Source organism: Colobus angolensis, unplaced genomic scaffold (assembly GCF_000951035.1).
Source record: "Colobus angolensis palliatus isolate OR3802 unplaced genomic scaffold, Cang.pa_1.0 Scaffold71, whole genome shotgun sequence".
In the NCBI taxonomy this organism is placed as follows: Eukaryota; Metazoa; Chordata; class Mammalia; order Primates; family Cercopithecidae; genus Colobus; species Colobus angolensis.
In genome coordinates this window covers 2,205,531-2,224,027 of record NW_012120821.1, presented here as the reverse complement: position 1 = coordinate 2,224,027, position 18,497 = coordinate 2,205,531, and the positions used below count along the sequence as shown (strand labels likewise).

Here is an 18,497-nt window from a genome sequence, read left to right as displayed (position 1 = left end):
CTATTCACAATAGCAAAGACTTGGAACCAACCCAAACGTCCATCAATGACAGACTGGATTAAGAAAATGTGGCACATATATACCATGGAATACTATGCAGCCATTAAAAAGGATGAGTTCATGTCCTTTGTAGGGCCATGGATGCAGCTGGAAACCATCATTCTCAGCAAACTATCGCAAGAACACAAAACCAAACACCGCACGTTTTCACTCATAGGTGGGAATTGAACAATGAGAACACTTGGACACAGGAAAGGGAACATCACATATGCGGCCTATTGTGGGGTGGGGGGAGTGGGGAGGGATAGCATTAGGAGATATACCTAATGTAAATGACGAGTTAATGGGTGCAGCACACTAACATGGCACATGTATACATATATAACAAACCTGCACGGTGTGCACATGTACCCTAGAACTTAAAGTATAATAATAATAAAGAAAGAAAATAGAAACAATGAAATAAATAAATAAATTCAAGACTCCAGTTTTTAAAAGATTCCATAAAAAGAATCTTCTATCAAGGCTTCAATACAACAAGGCAAAGCAAAATAAAACAACAAGCATAGAAGGTATAAGTTTACCTATGGGGAATGGGAAAGAAAATAAAACTGCATACTCAATCAGTACTTTTTAAACTAGTAAATAGTACGTAAAATTCATTCTGATGATTTTCAAAATTGTGATGAAATTTATTCATTTAAAGGAAAACATAAACTATCTAGACTTACTTAGTGGAAAGATATTAATTTTTCACCTGCACACACGCCACTCTTAAAGGGTCCAGTGTCCTGTAAGAGCAGAGCTATAAATTGCAGGACCCTGACCAGTTAATTCCCGCCAGGATGAACGCCTAACCTAATTTCTTCAGCTGGCATCTGAGAACAGAATCCCATCCTCCTCCCACACTTCCTGTCCCCTTTAGTGCTTTACTATTATCATAGCCCTATCACCGTCTAACACATCACCTGTTTTGTTATTTATGTTTTTTAATATTGTCTGCCTCCTCTCCCTTGCCCCACACAAGTAAATGTAAGCTCCATCTGGCAGGATGTTTGTTTTATGGTACACTATCTACTCACAGACTCTAAACAGGAAATCTGGCACAAAGTTGACACTAAATGTGTATTTGTTGAATGAGTGAATAGATCAATTAATGAATGAATAAGGGACCAACCTGTGATCAATAGAGTAATAAAGCTGATGATTTATACATGTGTTGATTTGGGTATATGCAAACAAAGGGAGTCTTAGACTACTGTTTGTAGCAAATGCCATAGACTGTGTTTAAGTGACCACAGGCATTTGTCTGCTGGTTCAAAAAAGAAGCTGAGTAGAGCAATAGTGAGAGAGAAAGAGAGAGAAGGAAATAGGGGAGTAGCGGAGAAAGAAGAAGGGGAAAGAGAGCGAAAGGGGCGCTGCTTGTTTGCTTCTACATTTTTATGAAGATCTTACTATTTTTGTACAGTTGGACTCCATGAAGAAAAAGACACTTTTTAATTGTTTGTTTTTTTAAATCACAGACTCACAGATGTGTCAAATGTAAAATACAATAGCTCTTATTGGGCTTTCCACATCTTCTTAGATCTATCCCTTTAGGTCAAGAATTCCTAATTTTGAATGTACATTTACTACAACTATTTATCTTCTTGCTTATTGGTTTTGTTTTCTTCTTTAATACACAAGTACAGGCCCCACCCTGCCCCATGGAGTAGTTCTAATGTGTGGCCATGTTAACAGCTGCTGCTTTAAAGACTCCACAAGAAAACTATTAGAACAGATAAACAAATACAGTAAAGTTGCAGGATACAAAATTAATATACAAAAATCAGCAGCATTTTTGTATGTCAACAGTTAATCTGAAAAACATATAAAAAAGTATTCCTATTTACCATAGCCACACATAAAATTAAATACTTAGGAATTAACTTCACCAAAGAAATGAAAGATATCTATAATGAAAATTAGAAAACACTGATGAAAGAAATTGAAGAGGACACCAAAAAATAGAAAAATATTTTATGTTCATGGATTGGAAGAATTAGTATTAATAAAATTTCCATACTACCAAAAGCAATCTACAAGTTCAGTGCAATCCCTATCAAAATACCAAAGACGTTCTTCACATAAATAGCAAAAACAATCCTAAAATGTATATGGAACCAAAAAAGACCCAGAATAGACAAAGCTATCCTAAGCACAAAGAATGAAACTGGAGGAATCACATTACCTGATTTCAAATTATACTACAAACCTATAGTAATCAAAACAACATGGTACTGGAATAAAAACAGACACATAGATAAATGAAACAGAATAGAGAACCCAGAAACAAATCCACACACCTACAGCAAACCCATTTTCAACACAGGTGCCAAAAGTATACACTGGGAAAAAGACAGTCTCTTCAATAAATGGTGCTGGGAAAACTGTATATTCATATGCAGAAGAATGAAAATAGACCCCTATCTCTTGCCATATACAAAAATCAAATCAAAATGAATTAAGACCACCTCAAACCATTACACTACTACAAGAAAACATCAGGGAAATCTCTAGGATGTTGATCTGGGCAAAAATTTCTTGAGTAGTACCTTAGAAGCATAGGCAACCAAAACAACAATGGACAGAAGGGATCACATCAAGTTAAAAAGCTTCTGCACAGCAAAGTATACAATTAACAAAGTGAAGAGACAACTCAGATTGCAAGAAAATATTTGCAAACTACTCATCTGACAAAGGATTAAGAATCAGAATATATAAAGAGGTCAAACAACTGAATAGGAAAAAATCTGATAATCCAATCAAAAATGGGCAAAGATTTGAATAGATAATATGGCCTGGCTGTGTTCTCAGCCAAATCTCAACTTGAATTGTATCTCCCAGAATGCTCACCTGTTGTGGGAGAGACCCAGGGGGAAGTAACTGAATCATGGGGGACAGTCTTTCCTATGTTGTTCTTGTGATAGTGAGTAAGTCTCACGAGATCTGATGAGTTTATCAGAGGTTTCCACTTTTGCTTCTTCCTCATTTTTCTCTTACCATCTCCATGTATGAAGTGCCTTCCACCTCCCATCGTGATTCTGAGGCCTCCCCAACCATGTGAGACTGTAAATCCAATTAAATCTCTTTTTGTTCCCAGTTTTGAGCATGTCTTTATCAGCAGTGTGAAAATGGACTAATACAATAGACATTTCTCAAAATAAGTCATGGAAATTGTAAACAAGCATATGAAAAGGTGCTGAACATCACTGATCATCAGAGAAATGCAAATCAAAACTACAATGACACACCATTTCACCCCAGGTAAAATTGCTTATATCCAAAAAACAGGCAATAGCAAATGCTGGAGAGGATGTGGAGAAAAGAGAACACATGTACACTGCTGTTGGGAAGATAAATTAGTACAACCACTATGGAGAACAGTTGAAGAGTCCTCAAAAAACTAAAAATAGACCTACCACATGATTCAGCAATTCTACTACTGGGTGTATACCCAAAAGAAAGGAAATCAGTATATCAGAGAGATATCTGCACTCCTATGTTTGTTTCAGATCTGTCTACAATAGCTAAGATTTGGAAGCAACCTAAGTGTCTATAAACTGATATATGAATGGAGAAAATGTGGTACATATATACAGTGAATGATTATTCAGCCATAAAAAAGAATGAGATCCAGTCATTTGCTACAAATTGGATGGAAATGGAGATCATTATGTTAAGTGAAATAACCCAGGCACAGAAAGATAAACCTTTCATGTTCTCACTTATTTGTGTGATCTAAAAATCAAAACAATTGAACTCATGAACATAGAGGGTAAAATGATGGTACTAGAGACTGGGAAGGGTAGTGGGAGTTTGGTGGGGGGAAGATGGGGATGATTAATGGGTACAAAGTAATAGAATGAATAAGACCTACTATTTGATAGCACAACACGGCAACTACAGCCAATAATAACTTAATTGTACATTTTGAAATAACTTAAAGAATGTAATTGGACTGTTTGTAACTGAAAGAATAAATGCTTGAAGAAATGTCTATCCCATTTTCCATGATGTGGTTATTTCACATTGCATGCCTGTATCAAAGCATCTCAGGTACATCATAAACATATGCATCTATTATGTAGTCACAAAAATTAAATATAAGCAAAATTTTTAAAGAAACAAACAAAAACTAACTGCTGCTTTGCTTTGCACCATGAACTCTATTAGAATGTTTTCTCAACTCACTTACAGATGTTCACAGGTTCCTCCTAATAGTATACATGAGATTTTGTCCTTTTCTGTAGAAAAAAAAACCATGTAACTCCGAAAGAAATTTTCAAACAATTAGCATCGCCTACATCTAGCTCTGTCACAGCTGTTTACTTTTTAAGCTTTTAATCACCAACATAAAGTTTAAGCTCATACAGTTACTTTTATATATTTCTGGATTTTTAGATGACTTACAAGTTGATATCAGGATTTTTAAGTCCTCAATTTGTTCTCCTGACAACATAAATTTGATCAGGAAGCTAAAATCTTAAACTAAAGGCGGATTAAGTCAAGTACCTGCAGAAGGGCTTCAGGATGCTTCTCTCTCTGCACTGGAGCAGCGGGAACTTCCTGAGGGGGCTTTGATGTCTTCCTTTTGGCTTTTTCCATTTGGATATTGGTGAAATAGTTGACAGCAGCAAACTCGATAAGGGCCGAAAATACAAAAGCAAAGCAGACAGCTATGAACCAATCCATGGCAGTAGCATAGGACACTTTAGGCAAAGAATGTCGTGCACTGATGCTTAGTGTGGTCATGGTGAGGACAGTTGTTATTCCTTCAAAGCAAAAGAGCAGAGAGACAAAACACCTTACCATAATTCATATAAAAAAAACCACTGCCACCAACAACAGAAACCTAGAAAATCAGGTGGGATAAGGTTAACAAAACTTACAATAACTCAAACAAAACCATCTTTGATGGAGAATTGGAATCTTAGTGGTTCAATAAAATTAGCACAGGCTTTGGAGTGAGAGAAAGATATGGTTCTAATCCTAGTTTTTCTAATAATTGCTTAATAAGTCTTGCATTGAATTTGGAAAATTCTTTGGTCTTTATTTGACACCTACTGATTGGGTTTTCTATAAAGGTTAAAAGCGTGTAAGGCACCTAGCACACAGTGGGATGATACTGGAAACTATGCCAACACACCCACCGGACTCAACAGACACACACCTATCAGGAAGAGTAACTCATTGAAGCGCTCTCAGCTAGGAATGGGAAGTGAGGAACCCTGTCCTCCTAAATTGGAGCATCAGAATTTCTGGAGTCAAGCATGGACCACTGCTATTGAGAACCACTGCCGGAAAAGGCACAAATTATACATAGGTCTTTCTTATCTTTAAACATTATCTATTGAATTAAAATACTAAATTTACTAGTTGTGCAGAAGCCTCATTTATATAAAACAATAAAGTTATATTACTGGAAGAATAGATTTCCAGAGCAATTTGGCATTATAAATATTGGACCTATACTACCCATCAGTTCACAGCTGGCTGGAAAATATTTGCAAAAAGAACAGAAGTACTTCTCCATCAACAGCCTTCTGAAGCACCACATCCAGGAACGCTTTCTCCTTAGCTTGGAAAAAATGTCAGTTTCCACTCTTAGTAGAAAAATTCTCCTTGCCACTGATACTATAGAGTAACACGTTATTTAAGAATGCTAATATTTGGGCACTTGTCCATTTCTGCATGTATATATGTCTATCTAACCCATATTATACAGTTAAGTCTGGAAATTTTTGCGAGGATTTACTACATCCATTTAAGCTGATTCTATATAATGACTAGGATAGCTCCTGAAGTTGACACACAACATGTTTGGGGATGGGGATGATGATAATAATAGAACAATGATGTTGAAGGCATTTAAACTGCGTATTCCAATACCAATCCCCAGCTCAAAGGCAAATAATGCATGTTCAGCCAAAGAGATAATGAGTCCAATGCAATATTAAAGGAATATAACATTTTGATTTGGGGAAAATAATAGGTCTCCTCAATTCAGAATTTTGTTGTATTCTGCCTACTACTGTTCCTTAACTGATACATGTGTGTAACCCTCATTTCTACAGCTTTATTAACCACAGTCTTCTTGAGGGCAGACAAGTCTAAGATTGCTTCAGGTTTATGATATTTCACATGGTGCTAGGCACAAGATAAATCCATGGAAATAAAAACTCATTTTTCCACTTTCTCACTAATCCATTTTCTCTGAAATCCAGTCTCTTCTAAATCTTCAATGCTTAGAACATGAAAAATTGGAGCAACTGTGCAGCACATGAGCTACACATCATTTATAAAGATCTGAGAAACCACACAGAGAAAGAAACCTGAGAATTTGGTTGTATTCCCTTTTAAAAATATTTTGTGACATTGTTAGCATTCTTATTAGTCTAAAATAAATTATAAAATGAGTTTATTCAAATATATAAATATCTACATATCTATGAAAATGCTATATTGTGAATTTACTGGATTTTATTTCAGAAAGAGACCTTGGAACATTTAGGCCTTCATTTTGAATCTCAGAAAAGTGGCACCATTCCCATGTTGGCTGTGAGATATATGAATAAACAATAAAATGACTGAAAAATTTTAGCTACGTTTGACGATAGATGAAAATGTTTTTCTTGTTCATAACAATTTAAATTTAATGGGGTATTAAGAATTCAAAAAATTTTTATAACTTTCTCAGATATGTAAGCAATATTTTCCTCTAATGTCATAGAAACAATGCTAAAAGCAGTTAGAATAAAATATGAACAGTACAGTATAAATAATACTAGTCAGTACTCAGAAAATTCTACAGAGACCATACTGTGATAACCAAAAAGGATACTCAAATTAAAATATAAGCAACTTAAGATTCCCTATGTCACTTTGAACTTTTTTTTTCTTTTTTTTGTAATAGGACTATTTTTCTTGGTGATCAGAAGTACTGGTCTTTGTCTTCTACTCTTATCATGTGACTGTCCTTACCAATATCAAGCAAACAGAATACTAATGCAGTTATTGATCCATAAATTCAATAATTACTTTCCAATTGTTTAGGAGGATAGATCACCAAGTTCATGAGTTAAATGATGATGTGGACACCAACACACACACACACATACACACACACACACACACACACACACACACACATGCTGGATAGGTGGCTACCTTCCATTTATCTTGCATTATTTTCAATCAATTTGATTTTAAAGTTTGAATAGCCCTCCAGATACTATGGTTCCTACTTTATGACACTGGTAAAACTGGGAAAGTAGCTGGCACAAACATTCGGCTAAGTATTTAAATGTTGTCACCTCTTTCGACATTAAAATTTATCTCTCCTGGTGTTAAAATTTAAAAAAAGAACTGCCGTGACAAGGGTATGCTTATTATACTTGGTCTGAAGTGGAACATTTGATTAAATGAAAACCAGTGGAATAACAAACAGAAACCAACTCTTCAGAATAAGAATACATGTTTCCTCTGCATCCAAGAAGACAATTCATCTGTCGTGTATGGCTTAGCCAGCATCTACCCTGAACACATTTAAAAGCCACATTTTAAAAAATATATCCAATTATTGATGCCATTCCCTGCATTTAGCATGCTGAATATGCACCATATTGGCTGGCCTAGAAGCTGAGTGAGGATGTGTAAGAGTAGGCAAAGACTGTACACAAGAGTGAATTTTTGGCTGGCCACTCCTAGAAAATGAAATAGCAATGATTAAGATATGCCAGCTGGCATTTACTTGTGTTTAATGTTTTACTATACTGGAATAATTAGAAAACTTAGAGGCATACAGCTTTGGAGATAGAAGGCCTTTGGAGAGATTTTTAGCACACTCTGCTCCTTTCATTACACTGATTTTTTTTGTTTTGTTTTGTTTTTGCACAGTCTCTAATGATGTCTTTGACCCAACAAATTATCTTCTTATGAGTAGAAAGGGAAATAAGAGTTAGGGAAGAAAAAAATTTGCCCAGAACTAATATTTACCTAAATCTCATATGCAAATAGATTTCTAGTTTGCTCCTAAATACTTAAAATTTAACTTTCCTAAGAAAGTACCTTCATAGACCCTCAATGATAGTCTAATAATTATCAATCTGACACATCTTAGGTCTTTGAACACTTAATTACCGACATAATTTCTCTGCTCAACTGAAAACAATATCTTGGCACATGGGCACAAAAGATGGGTAAATTTCCAATGAAAAAATAAAAAACAAAAACAGCCACAAAGTATATTTAGCACACATCCATATAATCTCACTCAGCAGCTCTGGAATTCTCCACAAGCCCCCATATCCCCACACCTCCTGTGAAGACAGAATGACTGAGTTGTCAAAGTTAGATAGAAATTGTCTTGGGTCCACCAATTACAATTTGACTTTAGAGAAGTTTCTTAATATGTTTGAGTCATTTTCCTTATATATAGAAAATAATGACTACCTTGCTGAGTAATTATTAAGGTTAACATTATTTGGCAAGTCTGTTTATCATTGGTACTACTAGTATCCTTACTTCTTGCTACTTAGTTTTCTTAAAATATCTTATTTGGATAGGAAATGTTGGGTGAGTACAGCTGTAATCAATACTAGTCTTCACCGCACCACTGGGAATTTCTATTATTTGCGGACAAGTGAGAAGAACAGTAGCTGTCAGGTTGTAATCAATCAAGAAATAAATAAAAGGTTATCGAGTCATCACAATAATAATAATATATGGCAGGTAGTCACATTAATATATCAAGTAATGATTCTCAAATGAAGTAAATAGCAGCATGGAATGCCATACTAATACATAACACTTAAATCATATTTTCTATGCATGTGGCATTATTTCAAGTGCTTTTCTGAATCAACTCATTTAATCCTTACAGCAGTCCTATGAGGCACACGCAATCATTCGTCCTGTTCTAACACATGAAGAAGCAGGCAAAGGTAACTTACTGAAGGTCCACAGCTAATAAGTGATAGTCCCTGGGTAAGAAAGTAGGCTTTTTGCCTCCACATTCTGCACTTATGGCACCATCACCCCTTGATTACAGGCACCTATGATAGATCATTAATTGCTGTTCTATATGCTCTTCAGGATCATTTTTCTTAAAAAACAGCATGTATACAAGAGTTTTTTATTTGTAAGATATAGTAGAAACTTCCGCGTTTTCTTTTTAATTTTTAATGAGGGTAGCTCCTGAAATATTTATATTTTTTTACAAGAAAAAGTTAAGAGACTTTGGATGCTCAGCTTCAGTAGATACTTCTTGCCTAGTTAGAGTGCTTCAAAAGATGATGTGTGAAGACACAAAATTAGCTTGAGTGTTAAATGAGATAATGAACATCAAGAACTTAGCAGAGCATCCAATAGCACACACTAGAAAGTTACGCTTTCTTTAAAACACTTAAAAGTCAAGGAAACTAAATCAGAACAAAATCTATCTTCTTTAGATTGGAGAAGTATTGGAGTAAGTAATTAATATGAACGAAGTGGTCCGGATACCCTATATTGAGTACTATACATAATTTTTTAAATCCTCACTAGTCTATGAAGGTGAGATATATTGTCACAATCTTATGAATGGAGAAAATAAGTGGCAGATTTGGGTTTAAACCTAGACTTGCTGACACCCACAGCTTAGATTTGTTGTTTTCTCTCTTCTGTTTTCAAATCTACATTTAAGAGCTAAATTTTATTCCATACTTTAAATTGTGCAGTTATTCTTTAATTGAACCCTCATAACTCTTTAAGGTACCATTATACCACCTTACTGCCTTCCTAAGATCACACCCTCCCTCCACCATTGCCCCCCGATATGAGTTTCTCCAGTATAATTCCAATACATTTTTTTCTATTTTTGTAATGCATCCTCATACTCCAACACGTTCTTAGAGAAACCTAAGATTAAAGGGAGGATAGCTATCTATAGGGTATTTCAGATCCATTGAAGACACTAAGACACCCTAATCAACAGTTCTCAAAAAGGATGGGGAGGTAGGATGAAAAGTTCCCATTCTATTTAGTTCATTTGCACCAGTGTCTCTTCAGCTATTGTGTGATAAGGGATGTTATACCATGGCTGTGATCCTACTAGGTAGAAAAGCAAAGAGGAATTGGCACTCTTGTGAGGACTACACCACCATTCCAGAGCAATTCTGATCGTTTTTCTTCTTATTCTACTACTGAATGCTTTTGTTACTCACAATGAACAGATAAATAATAGAGAAAGACATTAAAATAAACATAATTATAACAAATTCCACTATTTAAAAGCATGACTGATATGTAGAATACATTGCTATAAAAATTGTAAACTCATATGCTCTGAACTTTATATGGTTCAGAATACTATACAGTATATATGAAGCCACAATAAAAACAAAAAGTAAAAACAATGTTTAGAAAAAAAAGAAGTATGTAAGTAGATGAGCTTATAAACTAAGCACATAATACCTCCCAATTCAATGCATTTAAACCATCTGCATTTTGTTCCTCTTCATTAAAAGCTAAATTATTCTAAGGCTTTCATATTCATTCAGCCATGACTTTTATTTGTTTTATTTTAAGCTGCCAATGCATTTCATTTTAACACACAGATATAATTTTAATTCAATTGCACAGCATTCTACTAGGAGCCCAAGAATATCACTGAAAGTGAGATTATGTCCAGATTCACATTTGGTCTACACCTGTCTGGTTCTTAACAAGGGAAATCTGATGCATGGCCCCAGAGGAAAGGAAGGATGCCTGAATCTCCCCAGGCTTTATTACTTTGTACTGGCTACATAAAAATGAAAGCCTATGTGATTCTTTATTCAGGATAGCCTGATGTATTAGGGTTTAAGATTTTCTTAGAAATATCCCATGAATCACGAGTATAATGTAATGTGAACAAAAACACCCAAGAAATGAATTGCAATTACCAAATACAGTCCTAGCGGGAACTGATTCTTTATTTATCCAGAATGAAACTTGAGAAAGAATCACTGTCATAATGCATGGAATATAGGTCTGAATCATAAAATAACCCATCTTCCGTCTGAGGTGGAAGTAAACCGTCATAACAATATATTCACCTGCCAAGGAAACAGGAGGAAAATGTGTTATCGGTTCTGCAGGCAGTTAGTCAATGACTTCATAAACATATTTCAGACTAACAAACAGTATTCTAAGGAAAGAAATTCTCTTTTGTGCACAGCTTCACAAACATCAATAAGTATGTAGTTTCCTAACGAGGGAGAAAATGATATTGAACATTATTATACAGAAAAACACTTTGTTCCATGTCATGATTAAGCAATTTAACAAATTGGGCTAAAACTTTTTAAAATTTTCTGTAGTGCTTTCTATTTTGATGATCTAATATTGCTAAGGCAATTAGCTTTCATTTTCAGCATTTTTTAGAAACAACATTTAAACCTAACTTCTATGGAAAACCACCAGAAAAAAAAAATAGAAATGCACACAGTCACACATACACAGATACTGACACATACACACACATTTATGAAAATATAAAGTTTAATTTTAGAAAGGAATAAATATACATATTTTATTTATATATAAATATATATATAAGTTTCATTCATATATAGATTTCATACACAATCACAAGCTTAGAGAGAGGCTACCTTAGTTTTAGGAAAGAGGTGAATTTCTAAATATTCTTTATATGAAGAAAAATATAGACGTGTATAACAGACAGGTATATATGGCATCCCTGAGTTCAAGCATGTTTTACTGGCATTTAGACAAAAACCTGATTTCTGGTAGCTGTTGATAAGTATTTTTACTATTACATCTGAAAATAACATGTCAAAAAAGTTACCTAGGAAGTAGTGGCCTTATTCACAAACCGTGAGGCCAGCATTCAGAAACCTCACATCCGACCAGTTGTGTTCCAAATCCCACTTGCAGACTGGAAAATAAATGCCCTTCCAAAAATATATTTTCTTGGACAGATGAGAGGCAAAGTGCCCTCTTAGAAAGCTACTGTATTGTTTCATGACTGATGTGAAGAAGGTTTCCTCAAAATGATAACAGTCATGACAGGTGTCATAAAGATAAAAGTAATGGAAATTTACTGTGACTTATACAAAGCAGTTTTAATAGAAGAGACAGTGGGCTAAAGTCCTTTTTTAAAACAAAGGCTTATGTATTAATTTTATTTATCCATAATAAATGTCCATTTTATCTTATTTATGTTTAATTTTTAACCAATTTTTGAGGTATGATTGACATACAAAAAGCTGTACATATTAATGTATACAACTTAATGAGTTTGGAGATAAGTATACACTCGTTAATCTATCACCACAATCTATGCCACAAACATATACATCACCCCCAAAAGTTCCCTCCTTCTTATTTATTACCTTCTCTGACAAGAACATTTGAGATCTATTCTTTCAGCAAATTTTAAGTAGACAATACAGTACTGTTCACTATATGCACTCTGCTATACAGTAGATATCTAGGATTTATTCACCTTATATAACAGAAATACTATGGCCTTTGACTAATATCTCCCTGTTTCCTCCTCCCGGAGGCCCCTGATTACCACCATTCCTCTCACTGTCTCTGAGTTTGACTATTTTAGCTTCATCATCCCTTCACAACAGTGCTTTATCCATTTTTTCTTAAAACAGAAGCAAAAACTTCATTATCTCACATCTTTACTCCAGATCTTAAAACTACTCATTTTTCTACTAATGCAATCTCAGCATTTTACCTCTCAGTCAACACCTTTTTAAGAACACAAACTCAGAAGTCATAACACTTAGATTTGAAATTTGGTTTTGCCAGTTATTAGCTATATGACTTAGGCAAATACATTGTACTTAAACCTTTCTCATGTATAAAATAAATGTTATGGTAGTATCCACTTCATGGGATGGTTATGAGAAAAAATACATGGAAAGAATTTAGAAGGGTGCCCTTCAGATGGTAATTGCTGAATAAAGTTTAACTATTGCTATGGTCTACATGTTTGTGGTCCTCAAAGTTCAAATGTTGAAACATAATAGCCAATGTAATGATAAGAGGTTGGCTTTGGGGTGATTAAACCAGGATGGTGGAGTCTTTATGAATAGAATTAGTGCCTTTATAAAAGAGGCCCCAGTGTGAGCACCCACTCCCTACACCTTGGGAGTCCCCATGTGAGGACTTATTCATAGAAGGTACTATTCTGTGAACAAAGAAATAGGTCCTCATTGAACACTGAATCTGATAGCACCTCATCTTAGACTTGTCAGCCTCCTGAACTGTGAGAAGTAAATTTCCGTTGTTTATGAGCCATCCTGTTTGTGTTGTTTTGTTACGATGGCCCAAACAAACTAAGATAACTATCACCAAAAATATTTTTTTCTGGTGACATGTATATGTAAGGAACAGTCTTAGAACAAGCAATAATCAGCTAATTTTTCCACTAAAAATGATTAAAAACTAAATTCTGTAATTCTTTCTATTCACATTCCAAAAGAAAAGAGAGACCAAGAATCATCAATAACAAACATCCCCCCGACTCATGAAATAACTTTAATGTACACCCATAATATACTTTGTAATTAAGCTTGAGATTTTTGTTTACTTTCAGAAAACGAGAGAAGGTGAAACCATAAAATTGGGCAAGATAAAATAAAATTTTTGGAAAGCTCCACAAAAATCATCAAAATCCAAAACCAAAAACAAAGCAAAGACAAAAAACAAGATCAGACTTCCTACCACATAATTTTGCGAAAATAATTTTAACATATTTGATTACTGGCTTTCATTTCTAAATAAGAAAACCAACTCACTTTTAGCATCTTACTAAATCAGAATTTATTTTAAACTAAAGTAAGATTATAAATATAAAGAAATTATGAGCTGTAACTCATGCATCAACTCTATTTCTGAAAAACGTTTGTTGTTCTCCTGAAAAAAATAAATAACTATTTCAACGAAAAAGTCAGGAAATAACTCTATTGCTAACACCAAGTAGCATATCGGCTTTAATTATTACACATCTCACCCGTAATCGATTTGATGGTTTCACTTGATACGGTTTGCCCAATCAAATCATATTGAACTAAGCTGGAAGACTCCTTCGGAACTTCAACTGATTTCTCAGGACCTTTTGTCCAGGTGTAGATCATCTCACTCTTTGGATAGGCATCTAAAAGAGAGCACAGAATGTGGTTAGAGTCAATGCTCCTTTTTCATCCACATCAGTGGTCAACACTTAAAAACAGTACTTGTTCAAGAAAGATGGAATAAAGGAAAACAATGTTCACTATAATTTAGTCAAACATGTTTAAGACTTAGAAAACTAGAGATTAAGTAAATACCCTTGCAACTCAACAGCATTTTTTTTTATGCCAAATAATTGGAGGAGGAGATATTAAAACTGAGGCATCTAAAATGCTACATATGCACCAATACACTTGGATGTGTGTCCACGCTAGTAAGATAAACAGTTCAAAAACAGATATATTAAACTACCAAAACCGTACTGTCAAGCTCTTACTTCTTTCACTTCTAACTCACTTCCAGTGCTTGACCAATACCATCCTAACACAGTTCTGCTATTTAGAAACGTACCATATGCTGCCTGTAATAATACAATAACAAAACCAAACAAATTCTACTGTTAGAGTTCCCCTGGGGTCACCTCTTCCAAACTCTGCCTCTGGGCAATATCCACTGTGTTTGGGGACCATTGTACAGTGACAACTGGCTATGTTTTCTGTAAAGCTGTCCAGGGAATACAATTACACAACCCATTCCACTACCTTTAGTTTCTCACAATCAGGACATTTCCCCTTCCATCTTCAACAAATCTCTCCCAGTGGCAATTTAAGCCCATTTCTATTATTTGGCACTCTGTTCAAATGGAGACCAGCTGCTTGCTTACCAGTCTACCCATAATGGACAGCTTGGCTCACACACAAGAAAGTTCAAAAGAACCAAAATGGATTGTGGACCAACCTCCCTCCAAACCATCGTAAAATGGCTATAGCATAGTAGCTCCTCAATGGAATCATTTCATTCTATGAAAGAAGTTGACACGAGCACCTTACAAAACAGTGAGGCTTGTGTTGTCATTTCAGCATCATTCAGTTATAGTATCTGTCAGTCTTTATCTCCAGAAATATATTCACGCTTCAGTAAACTGTTACAGCCTCTGTATACTATGTTCTTGTCTATGACATTGCAAATTAAGTATCCCTCCCTTGGCTACCCCCTTACTTTGCTAGAATGACCTTTTCCTTTCCTGGTTTTTCTAATTCCTCTGAATTGTAAGCATGGGGGTTTAAATAGTGTTATTTTTCCCTCTTTCCAGAGTAATTAAAAATCCTTACCTGCTAAGTATGGTGTGCCTCTCTTTTTAATTCCCAATCCAAAAACATCCGCTTCCAATGTGCAATTTCTTTATTTTATACCAACTCTGATTGAACACTAACTATGTTCAAGTCCTTCTGAAGAGAGCTTTCTCTGAGAACTAGAGGTTGGGATGCGGGGAGTGAGAAGGATTTCCTCTACGTGAGAACTAATTTGGGTAAAATTTGAATGATTATGGTACAAATGGATTTTAATTCTGGCCCCAATGAGATCACACTGTCTATGTATTTTTCTGCCTTTATCTTCTCTCATTAAATTATTGGTAAGAGAACATATTACTTTCCCTGGCTTCAAGTTAGCCCACTGAATATTGTGATTACTAGGGGTTATAAAAAGAATAGTGACGTCGATTCTCATTAAGTTAAGCAATGAGCGATGATAACAGCAGGCAACAGTTTCACAATCAGTGCAACTAAGAATCTGAAGCAATAGTAAAAGCTAGCATCTATTTCTGGTAGATTCTGATTGAATTGAAAATGTGAGGCAGACCTTAGAAAAGGCAATCATATTTTGCTGCCATCTCAGAGAAGGGACCTTAAGGGAAGGAATCTCATATTATTTTCTATCCACTCATCTCATCCTGTTGCCTTCATTTCTACAAAATTTCCCAAACATATCTATTTCACAGTTTCTCCACTGTACCATCCTAGTCTAAGCCACTGCCATATTTGCTTGTACTAAAACAACAGCCTCCATTTCTCTGCTGCTTCCACTCCAGTCTCTCTACCACCCATTCTAAAAAAAGTAGAAGTGGAACTGTAAAATGTCAAAGAAAGCTATATTGTTTCATCAAACCTTTGAAAGGCTTCCCATAGCTTTTAGATAGAATGCAAACTCCTTAATGTGGTATATAAGGCATTATATTATCTCACACCACACCCCTACCATGCTTTTGCTATGCTCTAGTCACTGTTATACTAGCAGTGCTTGCTTCTGTCATTTCAACCTATATGATGTCAGGAAGCTCTGAACCTTTTCAGGACTTCCTCGAAGTTGGCTATGAAGGACTCTGCTTACAATAGAATATCTGTCTATCTATCTATCTATCTATCTATCTATCTATCTATCTATCTATCTATCTATTTATCATCTATCTCTCCAAAATGATATATAATAATTAAATAAATTATATATATATATATTTATCTATATAATTTGTGCTTTCTGTGTAACACTACCAACACGTAGAGTTCAGAGGTCCCTAAATTTCACCACTGATCACCAGTCAATTATGACTAAGAGTACTTAGATTATCTGTATAAATAGGTTTTTATTTGTTGTGGGGAAAGGAGGTTGTTTATATTTCTTTATTATAAAATAATAGTTAATGAAATCTCCAGAAATAAAACCGGGCAGTTTTTGTTATGGACCATGACTTAAATGTTGGATTATGAAAAATAAAATACATATGTAAATATCAGCTTGCATAAGGTAATCATAAATTCTAACAAAATTTTTATTATAACTTACAACTCCCGAATTTCAAAGGGCATGCATGACCATCCATGGGAAAATCCACCAATCTCATGGGACACTCCGCACTTATGGTGAGTCTATGATGAAAAATGCAATTACATAAAATCAACCCTTTTAAAAAAATAATTATGATTTTAGATTCTAAAATAGGAAGGAAGGGAGGGAAGGAGGAAGGAAGGAAGAAAGGAGGGAAGAAAAGGAAGGTAGGGAAGGAGGAAGGAAGGAAGGAAAGAAGGAAGAAAGGAAAGAAGGAAGGAAGGAACGAAAAGAATAAAAAAGAAAGGGAAGAAGCAAAAAAAAAATGATTACCTCATTGTGTATAAAATAGTACCATTTCTCATAATTCTAAAAAGCTTATTTGGAGCTGTCATATTATGTGAGACAGATTTCTTTCCATTCCTGAAGAAAGTATCAGGGGTCCATACTTTTGTTACCATCATATTGTTCAATCTCAAAATTTCAATGGGACCATCATATTTTAGTCTTTTGTCAATCCATGTCTGTCTGAAGAACACATCCATTGTATATTCCTAGGGCAATTATTTTGGAACATATTTAAGTCACAAATGACTACACATAAGTACGTGAAAATAATGCATTACATTCTGTCCTCCTTCATGCTCATAAAAAAGGCCATTGCAGATAAAATTAATAGGAGCAGGAATGATCTTGAATCAATGGAGCGAAAAGATTCTCAGCAATTAGAGTAACTTTTATCCATCCTGATGCCTTCATCTTCTGCATTCATAAGATAAATACATTACCACACATACTCATCATCTAATAATACATTTGCTATAATTTAAGAAAACCACCAGTACCAGGTAGTTACAATTGTGTTTTACTTTAGACCAGATAGCAAAAATCAGTTAATGTGTAAAAAGTATCATGCATAATTAATCATGTGATTGTAGGCATTTTAAAGACAAAGTAATACGTGTAAAAGATATTTTATTTTCACAAAGTTTATTAAAATTAGTCAAATAACTCAAGGGTTTCAAATTACTAGGAGCTTTAGATCAAGGAATAAACTAAAGTAAGTTTTTTGTCATGCAAACTAAGTATATTTAATATAAGATAGCACAACTGTATGAATGAATTCTTCCTGACCAGTGCTTGGTATTCTAAGCTCTTAAACATGAGTGAGAAGGAGGGAGAAGGGCTGGGATGGCCAGCAAGCAATTAGATCAACATGAAATACTAAATACAATGAAAACTACAAAATAGTGTACACAACTAGTTCATACTGAAACTAATTATCATCTCTAATTTTCTCTCCCTCAATAGTTTCCTTAAAAAAAAAACAGCCTGGTGCGGTGGCTCATGCCTGTAATCCCAGCACTTTGGAAGACTGAGGCAAAAGGATCACCTGAGCTCAGAAGTTCGAGACCAGCCTGACCAACATGGAGACACCCTGTCTCTACTAAAAACGCAGGATTAGCTGGGCATGGTGGTGCATGCCTGCAATTCTAGCTACTCGGGAGGTTGAGGCAGGAGAATCACCTGAACCTAGGAGGTGGAGGTTGCAGTGAGCAGAAACTGTGCCATTGTACTCCAGCCTGGGCAACAAGAGCGAAATTCCATCTGGAAGGAAGGCA

At 35.0% G+C, this 18,497-nt stretch overlaps 1 protein-coding gene across 3 annotated transcripts in view; it reads right to left on the bottom strand.

Annotated features, from left to right (window-relative positions):
- The window catches only part of GABRA4 (gamma-aminobutyric acid (GABA) A receptor, alpha 4), a 66,851-nt gene that overhangs the window by 32,507 nt on the left and 15,847 nt on the right, over positions 1-18,497 (bottom strand). For 2 of the 3 annotated variants that reach the window (XM_011927333.1, XM_011927334.1), the window contains exons 4-8: positions 17,209-17,429; positions 16,894-16,976; positions 14,054-14,197; positions 10,965-11,117; positions 4,555-4,814 (exon numbers count right to left, since the gene is read on the bottom strand). In XM_011927333.1, coding sequence (XP_011782723.1) covers positions 4,555-4,814; positions 10,965-11,117; positions 14,054-14,197; positions 16,894-16,976; positions 17,209-17,429 — 861 coding nt within the window. The remainder of the gene's footprint in view (positions 1-4,554; positions 4,815-10,964; positions 11,118-14,053; positions 14,198-16,893; positions 16,977-17,208; positions 17,430-18,497) is intronic. The other variant, XM_011927336.1, reaches the window with a different exon arrangement.